Below are 22497 nucleotides of genomic sequence, written 5' to 3' on the forward strand. Positions count from 1 at the left end.
GGCTCATTGATTAGGTTTCATCTGCATTGAATCAACAGCGTTGTGCTGATACAAACAATGCACTTATTTGTTGACAAAACATTTCTTCTGAAGTTGAATAGAAAAGCAGTTAACTGTAACGGTTTTAACAAATAAAATATGAACAAACTTTCTCAATTTGACACCTAAGTTTAAGCATAGTTGTCTTTTTAACTGAAAATCCCACGTCATTTTGAATACGCTCCTTTTAAGTGTCAGTCTGCATTTTCCTTTCTCGGATTCATCTGTTGATACCAAGACTCTGCACATCACATGCAAATGTTCTTCAAGAGCACATCGCTGCACCGCCGGCCCGCTGCTACCTAAGACCCTTGTAAACATTGCAAGGAAATACAATCTAGTGCAAGCATTTTTTTCCCTTTCCGCCATCCCAGAAATGATAGCGTGTGCTGCCAAGCCATTCTGACAGTATAGTACTATGGTCTGTCTTTGCAAGACTAGAGGTCAGGAAGCTATATCCAGTCCAGATCTCTGTGGTATTGCTGATTTGTGCTGAACTATTTCGAGTTCAGGTCCTTGCAGTTCCAAGTGTTCTTTTACCCACATGGAGGTATCCCAGTGGGGCTTGCAGGCATCATGGCCAGTAGGCGCATTACTGACAGCATCCTCGCTTTTCCTCAGGGCTCGTGTTTCTTGCTAGACTGGTTTTGTTGTCATAGTGATGAATTCAATTCCATATGCAGGTAACCACCAGTCAATCAAAGAGAGATGGGCGACCACATGTAGTCATTGTTACACAGCTGTCTGGGTTCTGATATCCAATTCATCAAGGATGCTGGACAAATCGGGCAGGTATAAACTTACAAGATAGCACCACTATGCCTCCTTTTATAAATGTTTAGTTTCTTTGTTTTAAGTGGAAAAAATAGATAAAATCAAAATTGGCACAGTTTCAGCAGATAATTTTGCCATTCTATTAAATAGTGATGGCGATTGTTATAGGGGCTGACATTCAGGTAGAATTGCTTCATTGCAGTGACTGAAACCCAAATATCATTTTAATTTTTTTGGCCAAAGATTATTGTTAGGTTACATCTTTAGCCATCCTGCTCACCCCGGTATATTTTCAGGAGTCTGCAGAAGACTTAGATCCAGTTCCAGCCTGACATGGGCTCTACCTTTGCACTTCCCTGACCCCTCAGACTCAGGAAGGTTTTGGGATGTAAATTAGCAAGGATACTTTTCTTCAGATCTGTGTAAAGGAAGGGCTCTATTCTCTCTCACGAGAATAGTGACCTTTCATAAGATTGAATTGGCATGGAGGAGGCGCGGCTGGATATTAAGAATGCCATTCAATAGGGATCTGTTTAGGGACATTTCATTTACAATGCAATCTGTGCTTTGATACTATACTGTCTATCTGTCTGTCTCTCTCTCTTTATATATATATACATAAATATACGTATACACTCATACAACACACACATATATATATATGTTTATATATATATAGTGAGAGAGAGTATGTATATGTATATATATATGTATATGTATATGTATATGTATAAACATTCGTTTCTCTGTTTTTGTACTGTGGGAAGAAATTGGAGAACAGGAGTACATACAAGCTCCACATAGAAAGGTCCCCTCTGCGCAGCTATAATGTCTCAACTCACTTGTATAGCCTTGAATCAGAAATGCTTATCATTCTACTCTCTATGTGCTGGACAACATTTCCTTTATGTTCTGATGCGTGTGGATGAAAGAAAGATGATGCTGTAGGATAAACCTGGAACAAGAAAAATTGTTTGTTTTTTCACAACCTGGTGGCATTTCTCTCATTTAAAGACTGTCGAAAATCCCAGATAAACCCGCCTGAGGTGGAGCCCATAACCTCCTGCTCCATCTGACCCCCTCCCCAGATGAACAAGGCCCCAGATATGCTGATGTTTCTCAGCTCTTGCCATCACGCTGAGCTCAGTCTTGGACTGAAGAAACCTCTTCGGCTTCAAATATGATGTCGATGCTCATCGAGAAATACATCTCTGCTCCCCTCCTCTGTGTGGTAATACGACGGCTGTAAAATTTTATCATGTTTGACATTTTCGAACGGTTGCCTCTTCGTCCCACATTACATCTTCACTCCAGCGATGGTGCAGGAAAAGGTGTCGGTGCCTCTGCTTTCCAGCAGATGGAGTTATCTATGCTGTAGAGACGGACTGAAGCCCGTTTACCGATGCAAAGCGTGTAGTGACAAACCGCTGGGGACAGGAACGTGTCCTTTGTAACAGAAGAACTCATTAAGATTTTCACCTTCAAACTTCAGCAACAACTGTAATCTCTGGTCTTTATTAAATAACATAAGGGGAGCAAAAAAAAGGAATAATCCACAACGTTTGCCTGTACAGTTTATCACAGACACAATAAATAATATTGGATGAATGGTTAAATCGATCCAGTCTCTGCTGTTGTGCTTCTTTGGTCACATCCAACTGAACTTGTTTCATTGAATAGGAGTAAGATTGGAGCTCGCCTGAGTTTATGTGGTTATTATTACAGCAACCGTAGGTGGTCTGGTTTATCCATATCTGACTGTGCCCTCCTTGAAACAACCACAGACATTCACATCTCCAGGATACACTAGTTACCTTCGTCTAAGCCCCGTAATCATCATTCTGCAAAAGCTCAGGGACGTCTTTTGTAATGATTCCCTTTCAGACGGAGCTGCGGAGCCGCTCTGTGAAAGGCGGTGTGTTGATCCTCAGGTTGGAGACGAAAACCTCCACCGGAGTCCGGCAGCTGTTTTGAAATTCACCAAGGCTGTCAGAGTGTGTTCAGAGACACAAACAGCTTTCCATCAGTCAATAACAAGGTAGCAAGGGTTCTTTTTCTCTTTCACTCCTGGTCTGTCTCTCTCTCTGTCTCTCTATCTCTCTCTTTCTGTCCCCCCTTCTGTCCTCTGTCCTTTCTGTCCTCACTCTCTCTGAGTCTATCGCTCTGTCTTGCTCTCTCTCTCTCTCTCTCCCTCTCTTTCTGTCATTCTCTTTTAGGCTCTGTCTGTCTCCGTGTGTGTGTCTCTCTGTCCTTCCCTATTTCTCTCTGTCCCCCCCTTTCTGTCCTTTTTTTCTCTCTCTCCCTGTCTCTCTGGCTGTCTCTCTTGGTCTCTGTCTCTCTTTCTCGCTATCTATCTTTCTGTGCTTCCCTCTCGGTCTCTCTTTCTCCCTCTCTCTCTCTCTCTTTCTGTCCCTCTCTTTCTGTCTCTCTCTCTCTCTTTCTCTCTTGGGCTCTCTCTCTGTCTCCCTCTTTCTGCCTTTCTCTCCCTCTCTGTCTTTCTCTCTCTCTCTCTATCTCTGTCTTTTTCTCCCTCAATAACCAAAGACAGACTTCATATTTGTATGTAGTTTCATTTTCTTTGCTGAAACATAATTCAGTGAGAAGATTGATGAACATGGCAAAACTGATCTTCCTTCCCAGTTTCCCCTGAAGGCCGTCCCAGTAAAAGATTTATTTGTGAAGGGTCGTGTGTCACAGCCCTGGTTCCTCCCCTCCTGTGGCCATGGGTAGTTCTGCAGGCCGTAACGTCGCTGCACACCTGTTTCCTATCCCCCTGCTCACCTGCGCTGTTGTACTTAAACTCCCTGCAATCCAGCATTCAGGGCCAGATGGTGGTCAGCACACACCCTGCGTCCGTCCCCCAACTGTCTGCACAGGAAAACCCCGGCTGGCCTTTGCTTGACCCCTCCCATGTCACCCCCCCCCCCCCCACCTCCCCCCTGTTTACTTCATCTGTTTGCATCATGAGTCCAGCCTGCTAACCTTGAAGCTGCTCTGGATTGATTTAACAAGCATAAAATAGAGTACATATGATCAAAAATCATGTTTAATATCCTAAAAAAATAAAAAATCTGTCAATCTTTAAATGTCAGGTTATTTTGCTTTGAATGTTTTGCTTTGAATGACAGGTGGAATTGTCACTGACAAAGTCATTAAAAAGTCGTTTTACTCTGTAAAACAGAGTTACTCCATTACTCCACTCCGTAAAATAATACCTATGAAAATATAAGTGCCACGGGAGAGAAGAATTTCAGGTTGTGTTTTTTTTACAGGAAAACTGTAAAGTCAAACTTACAGCTGATCAAACTTACAAGTCCTTGTGGCAAATCAGCTGAATCAGCTCTGCACATCCCCCAGACACAGAGGAACATGGGTCCTTTTATTGTGATATTTGCAGAATACTGTTATCCCGCTAATGACTTCAACACACTTTATCAGATTTTCCTCTCGCAGTGTTGAATAAAGATTTATTGTGCTTAATATGTACATTTTTTTCCATTTTCAAAATGGCAGTGGGGCAGAAAGATGCTGTAATTTTTGCAGCATTCACTGTAAGTAGTTAATTAGTCACTACTTATGTCAGTGACATTTTTTCCCATTTCATTTTGGCACAATTTAGGTGTTTTCTAACACTTGCAAGAAGGCAATAAGTAACTTCTGAGTCTTTGTGTTTTTTTCATGTTGACCACCCCTTTATTATTTTCTTGTTTTTGGCCTATCAGGTAAAAAATGAATAGAGGCCTGAATCATGATCTTTTGAAAATGAGTCATCATTCTGGCCCCCTGCAGACTTGGCATTATGGCTTGAAGAGTTTGTTGCAGAAGCTCTCTGTCCATTTATTTGCTTTTCTGCTGACCTTCATCTTAAAATACACCCAGCGATTGGAGACCCTGAGCAGTAAACAGAGGGAGAGGGATACAAGAGACCCTGTGATTGAACAGCCCCAGCAATACGATGGACAGCTTCCAAAGCACCAGTCATCAACTGACCAATCGCGTCTCAGCTCATGTCCGGGCAGATATCCACAACCAGATCTAGCTGAAGGTGGGAGAGTATGCATCCAAGTGACCTCTCATTTCTCCCTGTCTCAGCCGTTTGAGTTTGACAAGATTATACAAAGGGACAATTTGAATTGGGTCTGAAGTAGCGTCATGTTTCAGGCTCAGTCAATAGATGGCAGCAGTTGATCGAAGGCTTGATGTGTCCAATTCATACAGGAAAAAAAAAGGACGCAATAACATCCTCTGAATGCAGAGATAGTGAGTGATCTATTTGAATTCCTGTGGCGTTTCTTCTCCAAATATTATCGACGTAAATAACACTAAACATTTGAATCTCATTGAAACAAGTGTTGGTTCTAAAGGGTCTGACTTTCCCATTGGACAATATATCCAATTTGTGTATGAACAGATGTCTATTTTTTTTATCCTGATTATATATATTGGCAGTTCTTACTGCTGAGCAGCACACAGGGTGCAGGGTTGATTCCTGAGGATGATGTGAAGCCACAAATTTGATCATGACTCTTTCTCCCTCTGCAATTTATTTCTCGTCCACCAAAGTCTTTTTTCCAATATAAAAAAAAAATATCCTGGGGGAATCAGAAAGAGGAAAAATTGACAAAATTGACTTGACACAAATATATATGAAAAAACAACAAAATAACAAACAGAAACCCTTTCTGATATATTTTGGCTGGGACAAAAATTATATCGATTGATCAACTTTATGTATATAAAAAAATACAGGGAGATTGTTGGTTGATGTTGCCCCACCCAACCACACACACACACACACACACACACACACACACACACACACAACATCCAGCAACTTCTGCTGCAGGGACAGCTGACCCAGGCCTTTCTACGGGTAACACACACCCTTCTCTTCCACGCGTCTACAATCCTTTACTTCTTTCGATCAGTAGTAGACTCAGGCTTTAGCCATACTTTCGCTTTCCATCTCATCTCCATTGTATGTCCATAATTGATCGTCTCTGGAGCGCTTAGCGGTGCTAAACTGCTGACCCGACCGCCCTGCTTCGTCTGCAGCTCAGCTCCACAGCTGTCTGGGGAGCGAGGACGAGCCTGTGAATAGCGGCGGACTCGGATGCTCTCTGTTCTTTCCATGTCCTTGCAGCGCTCCCTGTGTTGGTCACTCTTACACCCCCCCCCTTCCCTCTGTTCTTCTCAAATTTTACGCAGAATCACATCAGATTCTCAGTGTTGGCTGCTATTCAGAGCTGCCGCCTCGCTTTGTGAAAGACTCTTCTGAAATCTTCGCTTGCAAAGCTTCCTCCTACAGCACTGCAAAGTCTCTTTATGACCCAGACACCTGTCTGGTTTGCATTTACCGTGTTCTGGCCTATCACTGTTAATGACGCCTCTGTGTCGTCTAAACACACAGATGAGGGACGGAGGTTATCATGCAGCATGCAGGAATAGCAGCATAGATCCTGATGTTCTGGAATCATCTTAAAGTATCGATTAAAAACTGATCTCATTTTCAAGAACTGTCACCCAGTTTATACAAAAAAAAGGATATTGATTGCTTTGGTTTTCTTACAGAGTTTCACTGCTTTTTGGCCTTTTTGTCAGCAAATCCTATGTAGATGTGAAAGCACTAAATTAAACACGTATGCGCCTTTTCTCTAAAATACAAAGGATCTTTATGAGAAACCAGTGATTTGCAAACATCTCTGATGTGACTATGGGACAAGAGAGCCGAGGGCGTTGCCGTGAATGGTCAGTTAAATTGTAAAAAAAACGTAAAAAAAATGCTGGACAGTCCGACCACCAGATGTCTGACTATTAATTTAAGAGGGAAATGCAGGTTGGCAGGAGCCAGAGGGGAGGACGCAGGTGACAGCGGCACAACTCCCATTTCTACAGATGTTTGACTGGAAACACAAGGTGCACATTAACAGAACGGGCGGGCAGCCAGGAGGGGCTCAAGGATGACACCTGACATTGACGTCCAGATGATCGCGTTTACATGGACCGACTATCGATGTGAGTCAAATGAAGAAAAAGTTTCTCCAAAGCCTGTTGACGGAAAATAATTACAGATCGAGTTCTTACTCTGGAGCACTTGTACACTTTTCAGATCATCGCTGCGGCGGTCACAAGCACAAAACAATATTAATATAATCGGTCTGAAAGCTGTCACTGACAGCATGTTTGTATTTCTATCCTCATTCACAATGCACCCTGTGTGTTTTCACACACACTGTCACATGTACGTGTCTTGTTTCAGTGATAATAATACATATGCTTATAGATCACTTACCATTAAAGTGCTGTTCAAGTGAGGAGGGAAAAGAGTAGGACACAAATCAATAGACACACATTCAATTAGTTTTATTTTTTTGCCTATTCTGCAGTGAGGGTCTGGATGGGGAAACATCCAATGAACTTGCTGGATTTTTTGGACTATTGGAGGAAACCGTAGAATCCGGAGGAAACCTCTGCAGACACAGGGTGACCATGGAGACTCCACCCAGAGAGGCCCCCCTGATGTTTCACTCCAATTACAAGTTCAGGCGGAGGGGATGGCGGCACGTTATTTCATGTCATCACAATCAAATGGTTGCAGTCCAGGTAAAAATCCTCAAAGAATGGGATTAAAAACCCTGTTCCAATACATTTCGTGAATATTCATTCATTATCTGTACAAGCTATATCGCACTCAGGGTTATGGGATACTGCAGCCTATCCCATCTGCCATTGGACAGGATTCGGGGTTCACCTTGGATCGATCGCCATTTATAGAGGCGTCAACCATATGCTCTCTCATTCACACGTCCGGGCAAATTGGGCAACGACGTGGTTTTGGTTTGTGGTCGGAAACAGAGAACCCGGAAGAACTCCACGGAGAACACCGAGATAAGGCGCCCTTGTCGGAAATTGAACCAGGGAACCGCAGTGAACATTATCATTATCACTTCTTCTCTTTGTATAAAATAAAAGATGGCTTTAAGCGCCTCCGGTATATTTTAGTATATCTTATTGAGTCTATCTCTTCTCATGTTATTCCTTTAGTGAGGACTGACAGATTTTCTGCTTATCTAAAAAATAGTTGCCCAAGTGAAAAATAGACATAGAATTTTCTTAGTGTCCTTCTCTCTCTGTGCACTTTTATAGAGGCTGCGCTGATGAATCTGGTTCATTTCAACCCTCCCGTGATAAGAGACCCCGTTGTCTGTGAGTTGTTCTGGGTCAAGCTGAAGTGGTCTGGCCTCCCGCAGCAGGACTCCCTCTGCCTGATGATTTGGCTTGTCAACCACAAGTCCTTGATTTCAAGTGTGAAAATACTAAAAGCTAAACAGCAGGCATGGAAACTCTTTTTTTTCCCACTATTTCTCAGTTAAGTTTTTTAACTTTTGGTTATGAAAGAGTGAACCAATCCTAGTTACCAAAACCATTTTTTATCATCTCTGTAAAATTCACTTAACAGCCACGGGGGACGACAGCCTCGCAGCTCCACACCACTCTCAGCACTTTAGAGAGGAGCATTGCATTAGAAATAAAGTTATTAAAAATCAATCCTATTCTGGAAATGTTGCAGTTGAGAGGCACTTCTTATGTAGTTTTAAATTTGGCCTTCATTTTGCAACTCACTCCAATCAATATTTTCTTAATTATTACGCTCAAATTAATAGTAATAGAGGAATAAATGAGAGTAGTTTGCAACATTCCCTTTACGATATCTGACATATTTGCAGCCCAGCAGCTGCTGGCAGTGGTCTGTGCGTGCAGTTTTTTGCCTCTACGTTCACCTGGTAGCTCCTCTGGTTTCTTCTCTATCCTGGTTCCTTTCAGAATTTTATATTTGTGCTTTTGAAGGATTTGGATTTTTAAAACATTGCTCGGAATGTGCAGTTACTCCCAACAGGCTCTGAGTGGCAGCACTTTGTCAAACAGGAAATCTCTACTTTGCTAATCAGTTAGGTTGTTCTTTCAAATCGATCAAGGTTTTTGGTTCTCCGTATGCCGAGGAACCGACATTTCTGTTGTTACTCGCGTGTGATGGCAAACCAAGACCAATCTACCTTTATAAACATTAATTAAAGATGAAACTATCAGCAGTCCGCTATCCTGTCCTCTGTTAAGCATCTGTTGAAATCGATGTGTCTCGGAGGCGCCTTACCGAGTTTAATGTTTAACTTGGACATTTGATCATATTTAGGCCTTTAGGCAACTTTGCATATTCAGGCATTACTCCATAGTTTGAGCAGTTCTACTGAAGTTTGAGAAATATTTATAGTTGTGTCTAAATAGTGGATAAGAGAAAAGCCTGCAGACTTGGTTTCAGTGATTTTTGGGCAGATGCTGCAAGGCACTACTTTGACTACTACATGTTTTGCCCTTTCCGTTACAGCTCTGTGTTGCTCTTATCAGGTGGACAGCGCGACTCCTGCTTCACCCTGAATGAGAAACAAAACTGGAGCTCGAGTGTTTTATTCTTTACCGCACCGTTGCATTGTATGTTCTGCAGTTTATTTTATTTATTTCTTTGGTTCTTATACGGAAGCTGTTCCTGCAGCAAACAGGTCTGATGATATGTAGTCTTCTGTTTTTGTGGGACACTGAGTACACATTCAGTTAGTGATAAAATCTTCCCAACTTCCAGATTAAACAGCAAAAGTGCATCATCCCCCAAGGGGCTGGAATTCAGGACCTATTTATCGGGTAGTAGCTCAAACATTTGGAAAATAACTAGATCAATTTATTTGGCACTGGTGGTGGTTCCATTTTGAGGCATTATATGAAAATTTCCACTTTGTCTTGTCTGCATTTATCTACACTCACATTTGAAACATGCTTGGAAAATCAGTCCAAAATTTCAAAGAAAAAAAAACAATAAAATTTAGGATCCTGTACCCCTGTGACCTTGAGTGCAGAAGAAGGGATGTAGAAAATGAATGGATTATATCAAATTTATTTAAATTAAAATATATGATATATAGATAAATACACGAATATGAATTGAAAATTATTAAATCAAACTAAATCTATTAAATTACATATAATTTATATGTTATATTTATTAATTGATTAATTAAATTATTAAATATTCTATTTATATATTATATTCTATTACATAATATTATATACATCTCTTTAATGTAATATATATTATAAAAATAAATTAAAAATCTACATGCAAGTATTCACTGGTCATCCCTGTGGACCTTGGATAACATCGCAATGTTTTAATAATGAAAACCAGAAAAAAAGGAATGAATTAATGATTGAATTGTTACGTCCCTAGGGGTCGTTGTGTGTTGTTTTCTTCCGTGCTCTCTTCTCTATACATTGCAGGTAGTTTTGAGCAGCTGAGAGCGTTTTTGTTAATTGGTTGCAGTCTGAAAAGTCTTTTTTTTTAGCCACGTGGTGCACGAAGTAAGAGATTAAGAGATTTGAATTAAGAGAAACTATCAGAATTACCATCAAATGTTGATAATATATCATTTAAGCTGGTTTTGTTCCTTAGTTGTACATGAACTTCAATGGAAACAAATGTAATTCCTCGAAGTAAAGCCTCTTGAACCTCCCATCGTTCCAGCGCAGTCTGTCCGGACCAGACTTCATACAAGAGATGCTTATCGGGGGAGCTGCCGTGGACCTTCCTCCTCCTCCTCCTCCTCCTCCTCATCTTCCTCCTCTTCCTCTTCTTTCTCCTCCTCCCCTTCTTGCGCGGACCTGCCCTCCCTCATCCGAGTGGATGAACGCGCCGTGGATCCTCTCACACCGTGAGTACAGCGCTGCGGAGCGGGAGCAGCCGTGAAGCGGCATTTCTTCACGCTACAAAAAAAAACAACAAAAAAAAAACAAAAAACAAATTAAAAAAATAAAGAAAAGGGCTGGGAATTCCTGAAGTCGTGAACGCACCGCGAACCCAGCATGGCATCCCTGACGAACTCTGCGTACCTGCTGCTCCTGCCTGTTGCTCTTGTTCTGAGTAAGTACCGGAAATCGTGCGGGGAAGTTGCGTTTTTGTAGTTTTGGTCAGTCAGAGTGCGGAGCTGCGGCAGGAGGAGGTGAGCGCCTCCTCTCAGGGAAGTTCAAGTGTCCCATCCTCAGCATCCAGAGGATGCTTCGAGGATGTCAGGCACTGAAGTCCCTATCTCTCTCTCTTTCCTGTGAGTGTGTGTGCGTGTGTGTACGTGCACGACGGTTGCATAAAAGTAGTACTGTGACTCTCACAGAGGTTGCTCTGCTGCGCCTCCCCGGCTTTTCTGTGTGACTCCCAACTTGCGTATTGTATATTGAATTTTGTGCACCTGCAGGTCACGCACGTGAACTGATGTGCACTGCATGAGGGGCTGCAGCTGTTTGATGCTCAATCTATCAATAAGCCTTATTCCCTCAAGACTATTTATCTTAAGATATATTTAAAAACAGATTTTTCATTAGATTGGCCCTAGGGATACGCAGCTGATTGAGCTGGATGTTAAAGCAGTAGCAGTAGTGTACAATTATGTTTAAATGGTCGGTGACACTTTGAAAGTTATCGGTTTATAAAAAAAAAAACAAAGAAGAGATTAAAATCATCAAGAGGACATGTAATATCCCAAAAAAAAAAAAAAAAAAAAAAAAATCTCTTCGGCTCTTAACTGAGCATTAGGAAATGTCACTTTCAGTAGAAGGCAATAATAGAGAAAATGGAAAAAAAAACATATTTAACCTCTTTAATGTACAGGTATGTTTATCATCATCATCATCATCATCATCATTCTCATTGTTGTCATAGTCAATAGGGATTTTCATGCCATGCTGCTGCTGCTGCTGCTGATGTGAGAGCACCGAAAACTGGGGCTGGATGAGGGTCTCCTGGGAGCCGGAGACTCTCTGGAAAAGAGAAAAAAAAAACCTCAACCGATGGAGATAAATGATAAATGTATCTCAGCTTTGCTCCCCCTCCTCCTCCCCTCCGCTGCTCAGGAGAGTCTCCGGAGACTCCACTCAGTCGCTGTGTGAACCTGACCGGGAAACACTCCTCTGTCTTTACTTAGCGTGTCCCTCCACGCAGCAGCGCTGGGAAATGTTGTCCCATTAATACAGACAGATGTTTCTCAATCGCAGGGCCTTGCCGCCATTTGCGCGCCGGGCCCTCGGCTTCCCCGTTGACTCCTCGAAACCAATAAGACGATAGAGCCGGATCAAATTCGGTGCTCTTAAACAGAACCATCGGAGGTTCATAATTAGCCCGATTTCTCATCTAATCCTGATTTACTGCTGCCTTTGATCGCACCAGATACTTACAAGGCTCGTGTGTAGCAAAAGGAGTGTGCTAGAAGAAAAAAAAAAAAAAGTCTTTCCAGTGCTCGGTCCCGGCGGGGGCTCATTACTACGTTCACACAGCATCTCGCAAACGTCAGGTGAAGATCCTGCTCTGAGATTTTTTTCCTGACAAAAGAAAGTCTGTTGTGACATTTGATTACTGACAGAGGAGAAATGTGTCCGCTCGGGCTGCACACACACACACACACAGGCATCGAAAGGTAAAGGCTGGTCTGGACCGCTGTGTGTGTGTGTGTGTGTGTGTGTGTGTGGTGCTGTTTGACCATGTGAAATGTTGACAGGCAGGAAAGGCTCGGGTCCAAATAACACAAGGAAGCTTTGACTTTTGGATCCTGGTGCTCATCTTGACTCAATGTCAGCCCTTCCTGCTTGACAACGGATTGTTGTCTTTTTTTTTTTTTTTGGTAATAATTGTTTAAGGCTGAGCTTCCTATATAAAGATAATTTAAACAGTTGTATTTTAATATTTTATCATATTTACATTTCAAACTGCAGCTTTTTTGTCCCATGCTAAATAGATGGTATTAACAAAAAAAAAAAAAATTATATCATAAACAGGCCAACACTGATTTGCGAGTGACTGATATTTCGTTTTCAATGCCGTAATTGTTATGAGAATAAAGTGGGAAATGGGATTGTGTCAAAACATCAAGCTTTGTGCAGTTAGCCTTGACAGATGTTCCCGTTTGTAATGATCGGAAGGCCTGGAAGATGGAGGGTAGTCTTCTGGTGATTGGGAGGGAGCAGGGGATTACAAGATTTCTTTTTAGATTCTCAGAAGAAGTTCCTAGGTAGCAGAAAATAAACCAAAAAAAAAAAAAAAAAAGAAAACAGACATTTATCTTTTGGACCTCCAAGCAAAGTTTCCTCCCGCTTCCTGCTTTTATGCTAAGCTAAGCTAACTAGCTTCTTCATCTTAGAATGCAAACGAGTATAATCAGTGGAAATAATTTAGTGCCAGAAATCAACAACGCACGAGTTAGATGCAGCATTCAATTTATTCAAAATCACGTAAAGAATAATTTTTCAGACCCCAATTGGATTCATGATCCCAGTGTTAGAGAAAATGCTATAATTTGACAACAAGTGCAGGAAGTACACCGTTCATGGTTGTACCTGCGTTTTAGTTACTATTTGTTACTCCAATAGCCTATAAAGCAGGTACTCATGAAATTATCCTCTGGAATATTAACGGCGCTCTGTCTGATGTGTGCTTTTGGCAACAGATGAGCTCCCAAAAGAAATCAAGACTTGGGAAAACAACAGACAAAAGGATGAGAGAGAGAGAGAGAGAGAGTGAGTGAGATAATTCTCATCTATAACACTGGGAATTGTCGGGTCAGAAGGTAAACCCAGTCAAATAAGGCTGCTTCAGCAGGTGCTAATTTATAATAACAGCCGTTCATAACTGGTTCATTGAATGAAGCGTATTTAATTATCACATCCAAGTAATTGATTGCCAAGCCAGTTCAATGTCCTCGATCAATGGGTTCTTTGAAAGACTTTATCATTGAAATCGGCTCATACTTTGTCCATATAGTATGATTTGTTTGGCTTATTTTAAAGTTTTAACTGATCACATTGATTAAAATATACTCTTATGTACCTTAGACAAATCACAGGGATGTTGTTCAAGTTTGTTCTGAAGAGATTATATATGATATACAAATGGGACTCCAGCTCAAACCATGAGACTCCCAAATTAGCACCTTTTCTTATCAGCGAAGCTACACAGTTTGTAATCCAGTCTTAAATATCGTCTAAACAGTGATTGGTCCACTTTATTAGTTTTGAAGCTTACCAGTCGTGGCCGTTGCAGTGGGAATACTGCATATTTTCTTGGGCACGATGAGTTTTGTGCTGCTTCTGTGCTGGAAAACCCGGAGGTATGAGGAGGAGAGAGAGCAGGTTAGATCCTCTTAGCCGGCAGGTCTTCTCTCTGCGTCATCGGCGCCCCGATAATCACATTAAAAGCGGTCTGAAGTCGAGGGGGAGATTGTGCTCCGCTTTTAATTGTCCTCCTTGGGAAATACCAACCTCTCTCTCGAAGTTCCATCTCAGTGGGTCGGCCTCGGCACCTCGAGATGCTTTTGTTTTTAAACTCTAGTCGACACACAGAGAGCGGATGATTCCTCATTAAAGTAGTTAGAAATGTCCGGTGGAAAATAGTCTGTGCTCCCGTTTGCTCCTGGTTTCCCTTCAAAGACTCACCATCAACCCTTCTTTCTCAGCCCCCCTCCGCCGTCCATCCTTCATTACTACTTTTGTACATCTCCTCATGTTTGCTCATTTTTTGCATCTGCGGTCTTTTCTGTCTTTCCACTCATCTTTAAATGCCCTGTTTTTTTTTCCCTTCTCCAATTTGTCCCCTCTGTTGCGTCCGTGTACTTTCGCCCGGGACCCGAAAGTAACGATGAATCCGATCCTACATCAGACCCTCTGAATATAAGCAATGTCACCTCATCTAATTTTTCTAAAGCAGAGAAGAACTTAAGAGGTCTCGTGTGATCAGATAGAGCGCCGCTCCCCGCATCACTCTTTGACTTACTTAAACCTCACGAGGCAATGAGAGAGGAAGCTTCTGAGAAATCATTACTTTGCGATTAAACTAAACTTTTATGGTGCCTGTTTGAAAGTTGTGAACCCCGATGCTGCCGCGCAAACTGGAGGATGATGAACAGACAGAATATAAAACGATAAAAATCATTATGAATAAAAAAAACCCCTCTTGCTGAAGTTATGAATCACACAAACTGAACTTTAGTTAACCCCTTACTGTAAGATTTGCTAGAATTACATGATTGACCGTAGTACACGCTGAGATATTCAGTGCTGTGGCGGCACGGTGGAGCAGTAGTGAGTGCTTCCACCTCACGGCGAAAAGCGCCCGGTTCAATTCCGACAGGGGGATTTTCCATGTGGAGTTCTCCCTGTGTCTGCCTGGGTTTCCGCCGGGTCTCCGATTTCCTCGCGGTAGGTTCACGGGAGACCCGGAATAGTCCTGATGCGAGAATGAATGCGGAACGTCTATAAACATGGCCCAGTGCTCGATCCAGGGGGACCCCGCCTCTCGCCCAATGATAGCTGAGATAGGCTCCAGTGCAGCAGCCCTGATTGCAAGCAAGATAGATAATTTATCAATCAGAATCAGAAATATTCTATTGATCCTGGAGGAAATTGAGAAATAAATGAAAGTGTGTTCGCCAAATACAAAGTTGTCGCTATTTAAAAAACAAAAAATGTCTTTCAGGCCTGTGCTTTTAAGCTTCAACATGGCTGTAATCTTTCATATTTTTACGATATGGATTTTTTAGGATCACTGAAGTAGGATGCTTAAAATGCATAAATTATGCAATGCAGAGGTGAAGGTGTTTAAAAAAACGTTCGCTCTTTAAAGACACCTTTATACTTCTGCCGTGCAGAGACTGTGTGAAGCATCAATTACACCACCAAACCAGGAGTTGGTTAAGGGGCTTAAATGTTAAGTGTAGAGGTTTCACCCACACACTTCTGACACTTGATGCGGAAACACGGCAGATTTATGAAGAGAGCGAATGTAGAACATTCATTAGTTTGAATAACAGAAATAAAAGAAAAGTGATCATCAACATATGAAGTGGAGCACGCTAAACTAAACTGTAGGTTACGGTGCTTGTATCCAGCTGAAGTGCCCACACTTTTGCCAACACGGTTAGATTCTATGATCACGTGTAATCTCAAAAACCCACCCTCCACCAAATTATTCTCAATCAAACTTGGTGTATCTGTGTCTTGTAAGCTAAAATATCTGCATGATTCTTTCCAGACTTACTCAGAGTAATGTAGAATTTCTCCAGAAATACACTTAAACGTATGATTTGACAACACAGGCTTCTTGAGCCACTCGAACAAATCATGCAACTCATATCAAGGTCCAACAGGTAAACCAAAACATGTATTGTTACTAAAATAGTATCTACCTGAAGCACTTAGGATAGAAATGTTTTCATTCATTCTGCTGCTTGGCAGACTTCGCATGTCAAACCAGGCACCCCCGTTACCTGGGGTACGCTGTAGTTCTTCCTGGAATTCCTCAACTTCTCCCCAGGCCACATGGCATGTATAATTTTTCCAGAATATTTAGTGTCAACCTCTTACAAGATGAACCTCTGTGGAACATCTCTAAAGGGAAGTGTCCAGGGGGCATCCTTTTCAGATGAGCACATAACCTCAACTGACTCCTTTTGACGCGAAGGAGCGGAGGCTCTATCCCGAAATCCACGTCACCACTGGTGCCGCAAGGACCTGGCAGCTCAGTTCATGTTTCATCCCAGTCTCACTCGCTAACAACACCTCGAGATACTTGAACTCCTTCATCGAGGTAGTGACTCTCCTCTGAACCCCGATGGGATGATTCGCAGGTTTCTGGGCTGAATCACTCGCTCTGACTCCGAGGTGCTGACTCACCTCCCGATTTGGTCGCAAACCATCCCCGCGTCTGTTGGAGGTCATATGTGATGAGGCTAAAAGAGCCCCGTCATTCGGGAAAAAAAAAAAAACAATAAGCAATGCCCGGGTCTCCACCCAGGACACGAGGTCCTCTCCCTGAAGATTACAAACCGTATTTGTGACAAAGGGCAGCCCTAGCAGAGACCAGCAGCCACTGGATATGTGTTTGACATTGTGCCAGAACTGACGTTTGTACAGATACCGGGGGGGCTTGTTAACAACAGCCGTGGGACGCCGTTTTCCTGCAGCACCCGGCACAGAACACCCTCAAGGATGAGCTTTTATTCTATTTTTCGTGTGGCTGCAGCTCAGCTGGTTCCACAGCCCAAAGGAAGGTTGGTGGTTCAGTTCCCATCTCCCCATTCATACATCCACTCATCCAAACACTGACTCATGTTACTGCTGTAAGCAGCTGTTGTCCACTGCTCGTCTCCATTTTTTGCACTACTCTTAATCTTTTTATTTTGGATGCTACTTTTCAACTTATGATATCTATAACTCAACTACCTTGATCGCAATTTCTACTTTCTGCTGTGTGAATTAAAATTTCCCGATCATGAGATGATTTTAGGCACATTCTATTCTATTCTATTTTCTATTCTCCCGTCTGGGTGCTGAAGTGTCCTTGAGCTAGTCATGCAACCCCCAGCTGCTCCCGATGGCGTGGTTAGTGGCTTGTGTGGTAGCTCTGCTGCCGTCAATTTGTGGACAGGTGATTTTCAGAGAATCCCCGGCCCTCTGTGAGGCGCTCGAGAACAAGGACTTTTAGATTTGGAAGCAGAATATCTGCCATCTCAATCTGTCTATGGTCAGAACTGTATTCACCTACTTCAGCTTAATTTTAAGTTTGGTTTAAAAAAAATGCAGAATCTAAGTCTGAGCTGATGCAAATGGTGAGCAATCACTTCTTGTTTTGAGATAGCAGTAAAACTAAAACACTGTCAAACTTGTAGCCGAGACAGTGCAAATTGTTTACAAGTTGCAGAGAGTGATTGTGAATTGTTATCACATCAACTGGAACCCCTGAATTGCCCTCTGAGCGATCAGACCCGATGAGTTATTGTGTAAATGAAAGTTTAGAAATCTGAAGTAGGAAATTCGATGTTTTTGGGGCGGACCAGGCAGCCCTGTCGTGTTTCCATTATTCGTTGCCGTGTCGTTGACTGCTATTTTTTTGGAGGAAGTGCACGTCAGGTAGGGAAGGTACCGGTAGCTAAACGTAACTAAGCTGAAAACTAATGTGATGCAGAAGGATAAACAAGCCTTCACAAAAACAAACTCCGCTCTCCTTTAAGCTCAGTTCCCCTAATTACCCCCCCAACCCTCCCGGCTCCCTCGCATCCCACAGTATCTGCACTTCAATTACTTTCTATCTGCAAAACTGCCATATGTTTAGAGTTCCCATTTGACACTTATTTATTTTCAATTTTAACCGCAGCTACCCATCCAGAATCATTGAGGGTTGTTTTTTTTCCCCACCACAATGTGTATCTCACTGATGGCGAAAAATCTCAGGATACACTTGATGAACTCAGACATGCAATAAACAAGTTTTGATCTATAGTTAAAATGTTAACTGTACAAATTAGGTAAAGGTAATGCAATTTATACTTGACTATGCCTCACTTCATTCCTTTAATGTAATTTTGGTAAATATTATTAGCAATTTGTGCATTTATGCATGAATTTTGGTTAAGAATGGAGTTGCCTTAGATATAAGAACACGTAGCCCACAATTAAATATCTTACCTAATTTGACATACATAGATTCATGCTTTCCTTAAGATCAACTGGCCTCTAAAGCAGCTCAAAACATTTATTTGATAATAATAACAATGCATTATATTTAAGGTACACAACATTCATGGACACTGTGCAAACATTTACAAAAAATACAGATTATACAGATATACAAAAGAAACAACGAAAATAAAAACAATTAAAGTGACAAAGTGATTAAAAAAAGGAAAATATCTGCACAGTCCAGTGCTATGGTTTTATCCCATTAGCTTGTCCACTAATTATTGAATCCCTGTGTTTATGCGGCATTGTAAGATTGTAAAAATGCTTGCGTGAAACTCTGTCGCATTTCTAATGCATTCATGGAAAATACCCTTAGTGTATAGTAGAGTAATGCCTTCACAAACACACACTTAATGAACAACAAAAGGATAAGTGACTGCACACACACACACACACACACACACACACACACACACACACACACACACATTTGTCTCCTCCAATTTGTTTTCTTGTCCCCTTGATCTTCTCTCACTGCTCTGGCAGTGTCTGCGTGTGTATGTGTGTGTGTTTAAAATAACCTTTACCGTGGAAAACATTTTGGGTGCCTCTTGAGAAGTGTTTCTGGTACAAACACACACATTTGTCAGTCTCAATGTGGTTTGAATGTAATTTTGGACGTCTGCCTTCAGGTCAAGCTTTTGCGTGACTTTAATAATGTAGAGATCCGAATAATGCTATCCATAATAAACAAGTGGATGTCAATGTCCTAAGAAGGACAAATGTACATTTTAAAGCCTGTCTCTGTCTCTCTCTCCCGTGTGTGTTTGATTTTGTTGCATATAGATCTGAAATTTTAATCCAGCTGTTGACATTAATTTACATATTGTATGTCTATGTTAACTCACTCTCCCCAACCTCCTCCTCGTGTAAACACATGCTCGGTCCGCACACTTATTCAACTTGCACTGTGTACAGAGAGCATTCACAAAGGCTGCCGGCATGGTGGGAGCCATTGGATGTTCAAGGTCGGAGACACTTTTAAAGTATGGAAGAGGTGCAATTCAAAGAGCATGAGACGTAGGACGGGGGAGTAGAAACCCATGGAAAGATCAGGACTTGTATTTATCCAGGCTGTCAGTAAAATAGAAGACCATCATGGGTCAATGACTAGAGTCTCAACACAATTCAGTTCAATATGAAGCCAACAAAAGAAATTCTTCTAAAGCCCCTCTCTTGAAACACTTTATAAAACCTACATTACAAAAAATAAAAGAAAAAGGAGTGGCAAAAAAAATGGAGAGGCAGACAGCACATGTGGATTTGTGAAGGACAAATGTAATGAAACTGTACCCTTTCACTTTAGTGGAAAACTTTTTTAGATAAGTAATGGAAATGGAGACAAGGAGGCGTGAAGCACTCGGCAATGTTGTTCCCGGTCACTTTGAAATCATCGGCATCGCCCAAAATAGGTGGATGGTATGATGACGACTGGTCGCATCTTTAGATTGATAATGTTCTTTGGGCTTTTCCCTGGGAACAGAATAATATCGTCAACGGAGATATTTCAAGTATTTTGAAAGTTCTGAGGCTAAAACAATATCATTGCATGGCTCCAGCCCTGCACTAGCCATCCCCTGGCAATATCTGTAAACTGCGAAAATGAATGAAAGTTATTTGTCAAAGTTCCCATGAAAATGTCATTGTGTTTCAATTCAGATAGAATTACCCTTGAAGACACAACTAAAATATTTTGCTTTAACATCTGCTCATTTTTCATTGTGGTCGTTGCTGTGATTGAGGTGTTTTGTTGCATTTTCCCCTTTGGTTGAATGAGGTTAGTTTTTATTTGAGTACATTGTCCAAAATAGTGATGGCAGTATTGCAGTTAATATTTGTGGCATTTTGTAATTGGGGCCCTTTATCAAACCAATATCCAAAATATGATGCATTTGAGAAAAGGCGAGGATCCTTTCATGCACTGTGGCTTTCTGCATTTGCTCTCGATTGAGGTAAGAACATGTTTATACCAGAAACCAAGCATAGAAGTTTGCTTGAAACATTACTTAGAGCATTTCACCCACAAGCTTTCAATTTGCCTGCTTTAACGCCTGTGTTGATATGTTCGCACCTGTCCAACCCTCCTGCCCCAGGGAGACCAAATGCTTTATGTTTTTTATTCAATTAGACTAGCAACTGCAGGTACTTAAATGCTTTGCCACTTCAGTAAGCAACCATTTATCTAACTGAAATGTTTTTTAAGGCATGTGTCGTGAAAAAAAATGAAATGAAATCATTAACGTATATATTAAAAATGTTAACTAATCTCATGGCTTGATCTCCAGTGCTATAAGGAACTCACCAGTTTAGCTGCCTACCTATGAATAGTCGCGCAGTTACTTGTGAGATTAGATCCTGCTACAATAGATAAGAAGTTCTTTGAAAACAGTGAACAATCTCCATGGATGGTAATTGATGTTACATGAAAAAAAGTTGCACATGTCTCAAAGGATATGCATGTATGCACGTCTGCACTTGCCCTCTCGCACCTCAGTGTGATTTTGTGTGTGTGTGTATGTGTGTGTGAGTGTATGTGTGTGTGCATGCCTTTTTCTGTATGCATGCTTGCATATGTGAACACCTGTGTTTCTGTGGGAGAAAGAGGGATCCAAAGTCAAGGTTTTTTTTTAGGCAGAGTGGATGGCAATGAGACTTGTGGACAAAAAAAGGACAGAAAAATCCCAATGCATAAACTAACTGAATTAGTTGCAGGTGCAGAAATCCAAGCAAAATGAACTCCCCGAGTCATCAGTGATTTGAAGGTGGGCAGTATCAGTGGTCTCCCTTGGATATTTCTTGCAGATGCCCTGAAAGTAGAAGTGATGTTCTTATATGTCACTTTTGGTGGAGGCTCGAGGATACAATATTGTGTATTTCACTTAAAAGTTCACCTTAACACACAAGTAGAATAAACCATGAAGTATCCCATAAGCCCAGCACGTTGATAGTTAGAATCCACAATTTACATAGGGTTATATTTGTATATACATGCGTCATAGTCCCTTGTGTTTTGTGTCATTTTCACAGAGGAGACTTCCCTGCATCCCCAGATATTTTCCATCAAACTTAGCTATGACTTGGAAAAAAGAAAAAAAATAATGAAACCCCACTTGATAGAAGAATAAATTCCTTCCCCTTATATGTTCTTGTTTAAGATCCTATTTGTTGTCCTGTTCCCTATTTGAACCCACTCTCTCAAGAGTGTTAAAAATAGTCTCTTAAGATTGAACATACATATGGACAGCATAAAGGCTATATTCATTGTGTGTAACGGAAATCTTATCATCCCACAATGGCATTTTTAAGCTGTTTTTCTTCCTTATCAAAACATTACATTTTGAACATAACGTCCATGTGTATGGGAAGCGGAGTCTCTAGTATTTCAGCAGAATCATTTTCTATGAGAGCATCTAAACGTGTTTTATATTTGGGAGGCCAAAGTCCCTGCAGTCATAACAAGGTACCGCGTCCTTGAACTGAGACTATTCAATCCTCTTCTTATGGGAATATTACAAGCCTTTTAAAGTTTCTGTGACTGTCCCCTGTGACTGTCCTTAGGATCCACCGTATTCTGTGGCTGTACCCACAGAAGGGTTTGCAAACCCGAGGTGCTTAAAAACAAGAAAAATCATTGGAATTGGGCCACAATGTGGATATCTTTTATGCACCAAAAGCACATGTGGGTCGACATGTATGTTCAATAGCATGATAATAACTGGTGTAGATATAATCTCCCCTGACCTGGCTGGATGTTGGTAAAGATGCGCAATGGGATTTTTTATGTGCACAATATATGAGGCTAGACACCTATATCTTGTTAGGTCACTTAACACATTGAAATGTAGTGTACCTTTTTTAGCCTATGTCTGTCAAAATGCACATTTCAGCAACCTCAAAATCCCTTGCATGGAATTATTTGGACATTTGCATCCACCACATAGTGAAAGTATGGTACAGAAATTAATGGACTTCGCACTGGATATCATTTCACAAGCGGGTCTCCACTATCAGCTGCACACTTAATGAGAAACGTTGAAAACACAGTAAATACACATACACGTACATCCAACGTTTGTTTTGACT

The 22497-nt window shown here is 41.4% G+C and overlaps 1 protein-coding gene across 2 annotated transcripts in view; it reads left to right on the forward strand.

The window, feature by feature from the left end:
* The first annotated feature begins 7363 nt into the window (after positions 1-7363).
* Positions 7364-22497, forward strand: part of nrn1la (neuritin 1-like a) — a 68277-nt gene continuing 53143 nt past the window's right edge. The window contains exon 1 of one of the 2 annotated variants that reach the window (XM_086163581.1): positions 7364-7416. In XM_086163581.1, coding sequence (XP_086019707.1) covers positions 7368-7416 — 49 coding nt within the window. In that variant the 5' untranslated portion in view covers positions 7364-7367. Of the gene's footprint in view, positions 7417-10635; positions 10781-22497 lie in introns of those variants that run through there. The other variant, XM_086163580.1, reaches the window with a different exon arrangement.

The sequence above is a fragment of the Fistularia commersonii genome, chromosome 17 (assembly GCF_037954325.1).
Source record: "Fistularia commersonii isolate RoL2024-O1a breed Wild chromosome 17, RoL_Fcom_v1.0, whole genome shotgun sequence".
Taxonomy (NCBI): Eukaryota; Metazoa; Chordata; class Actinopteri; order Syngnathiformes; family Fistulariidae; genus Fistularia; species Fistularia commersonii.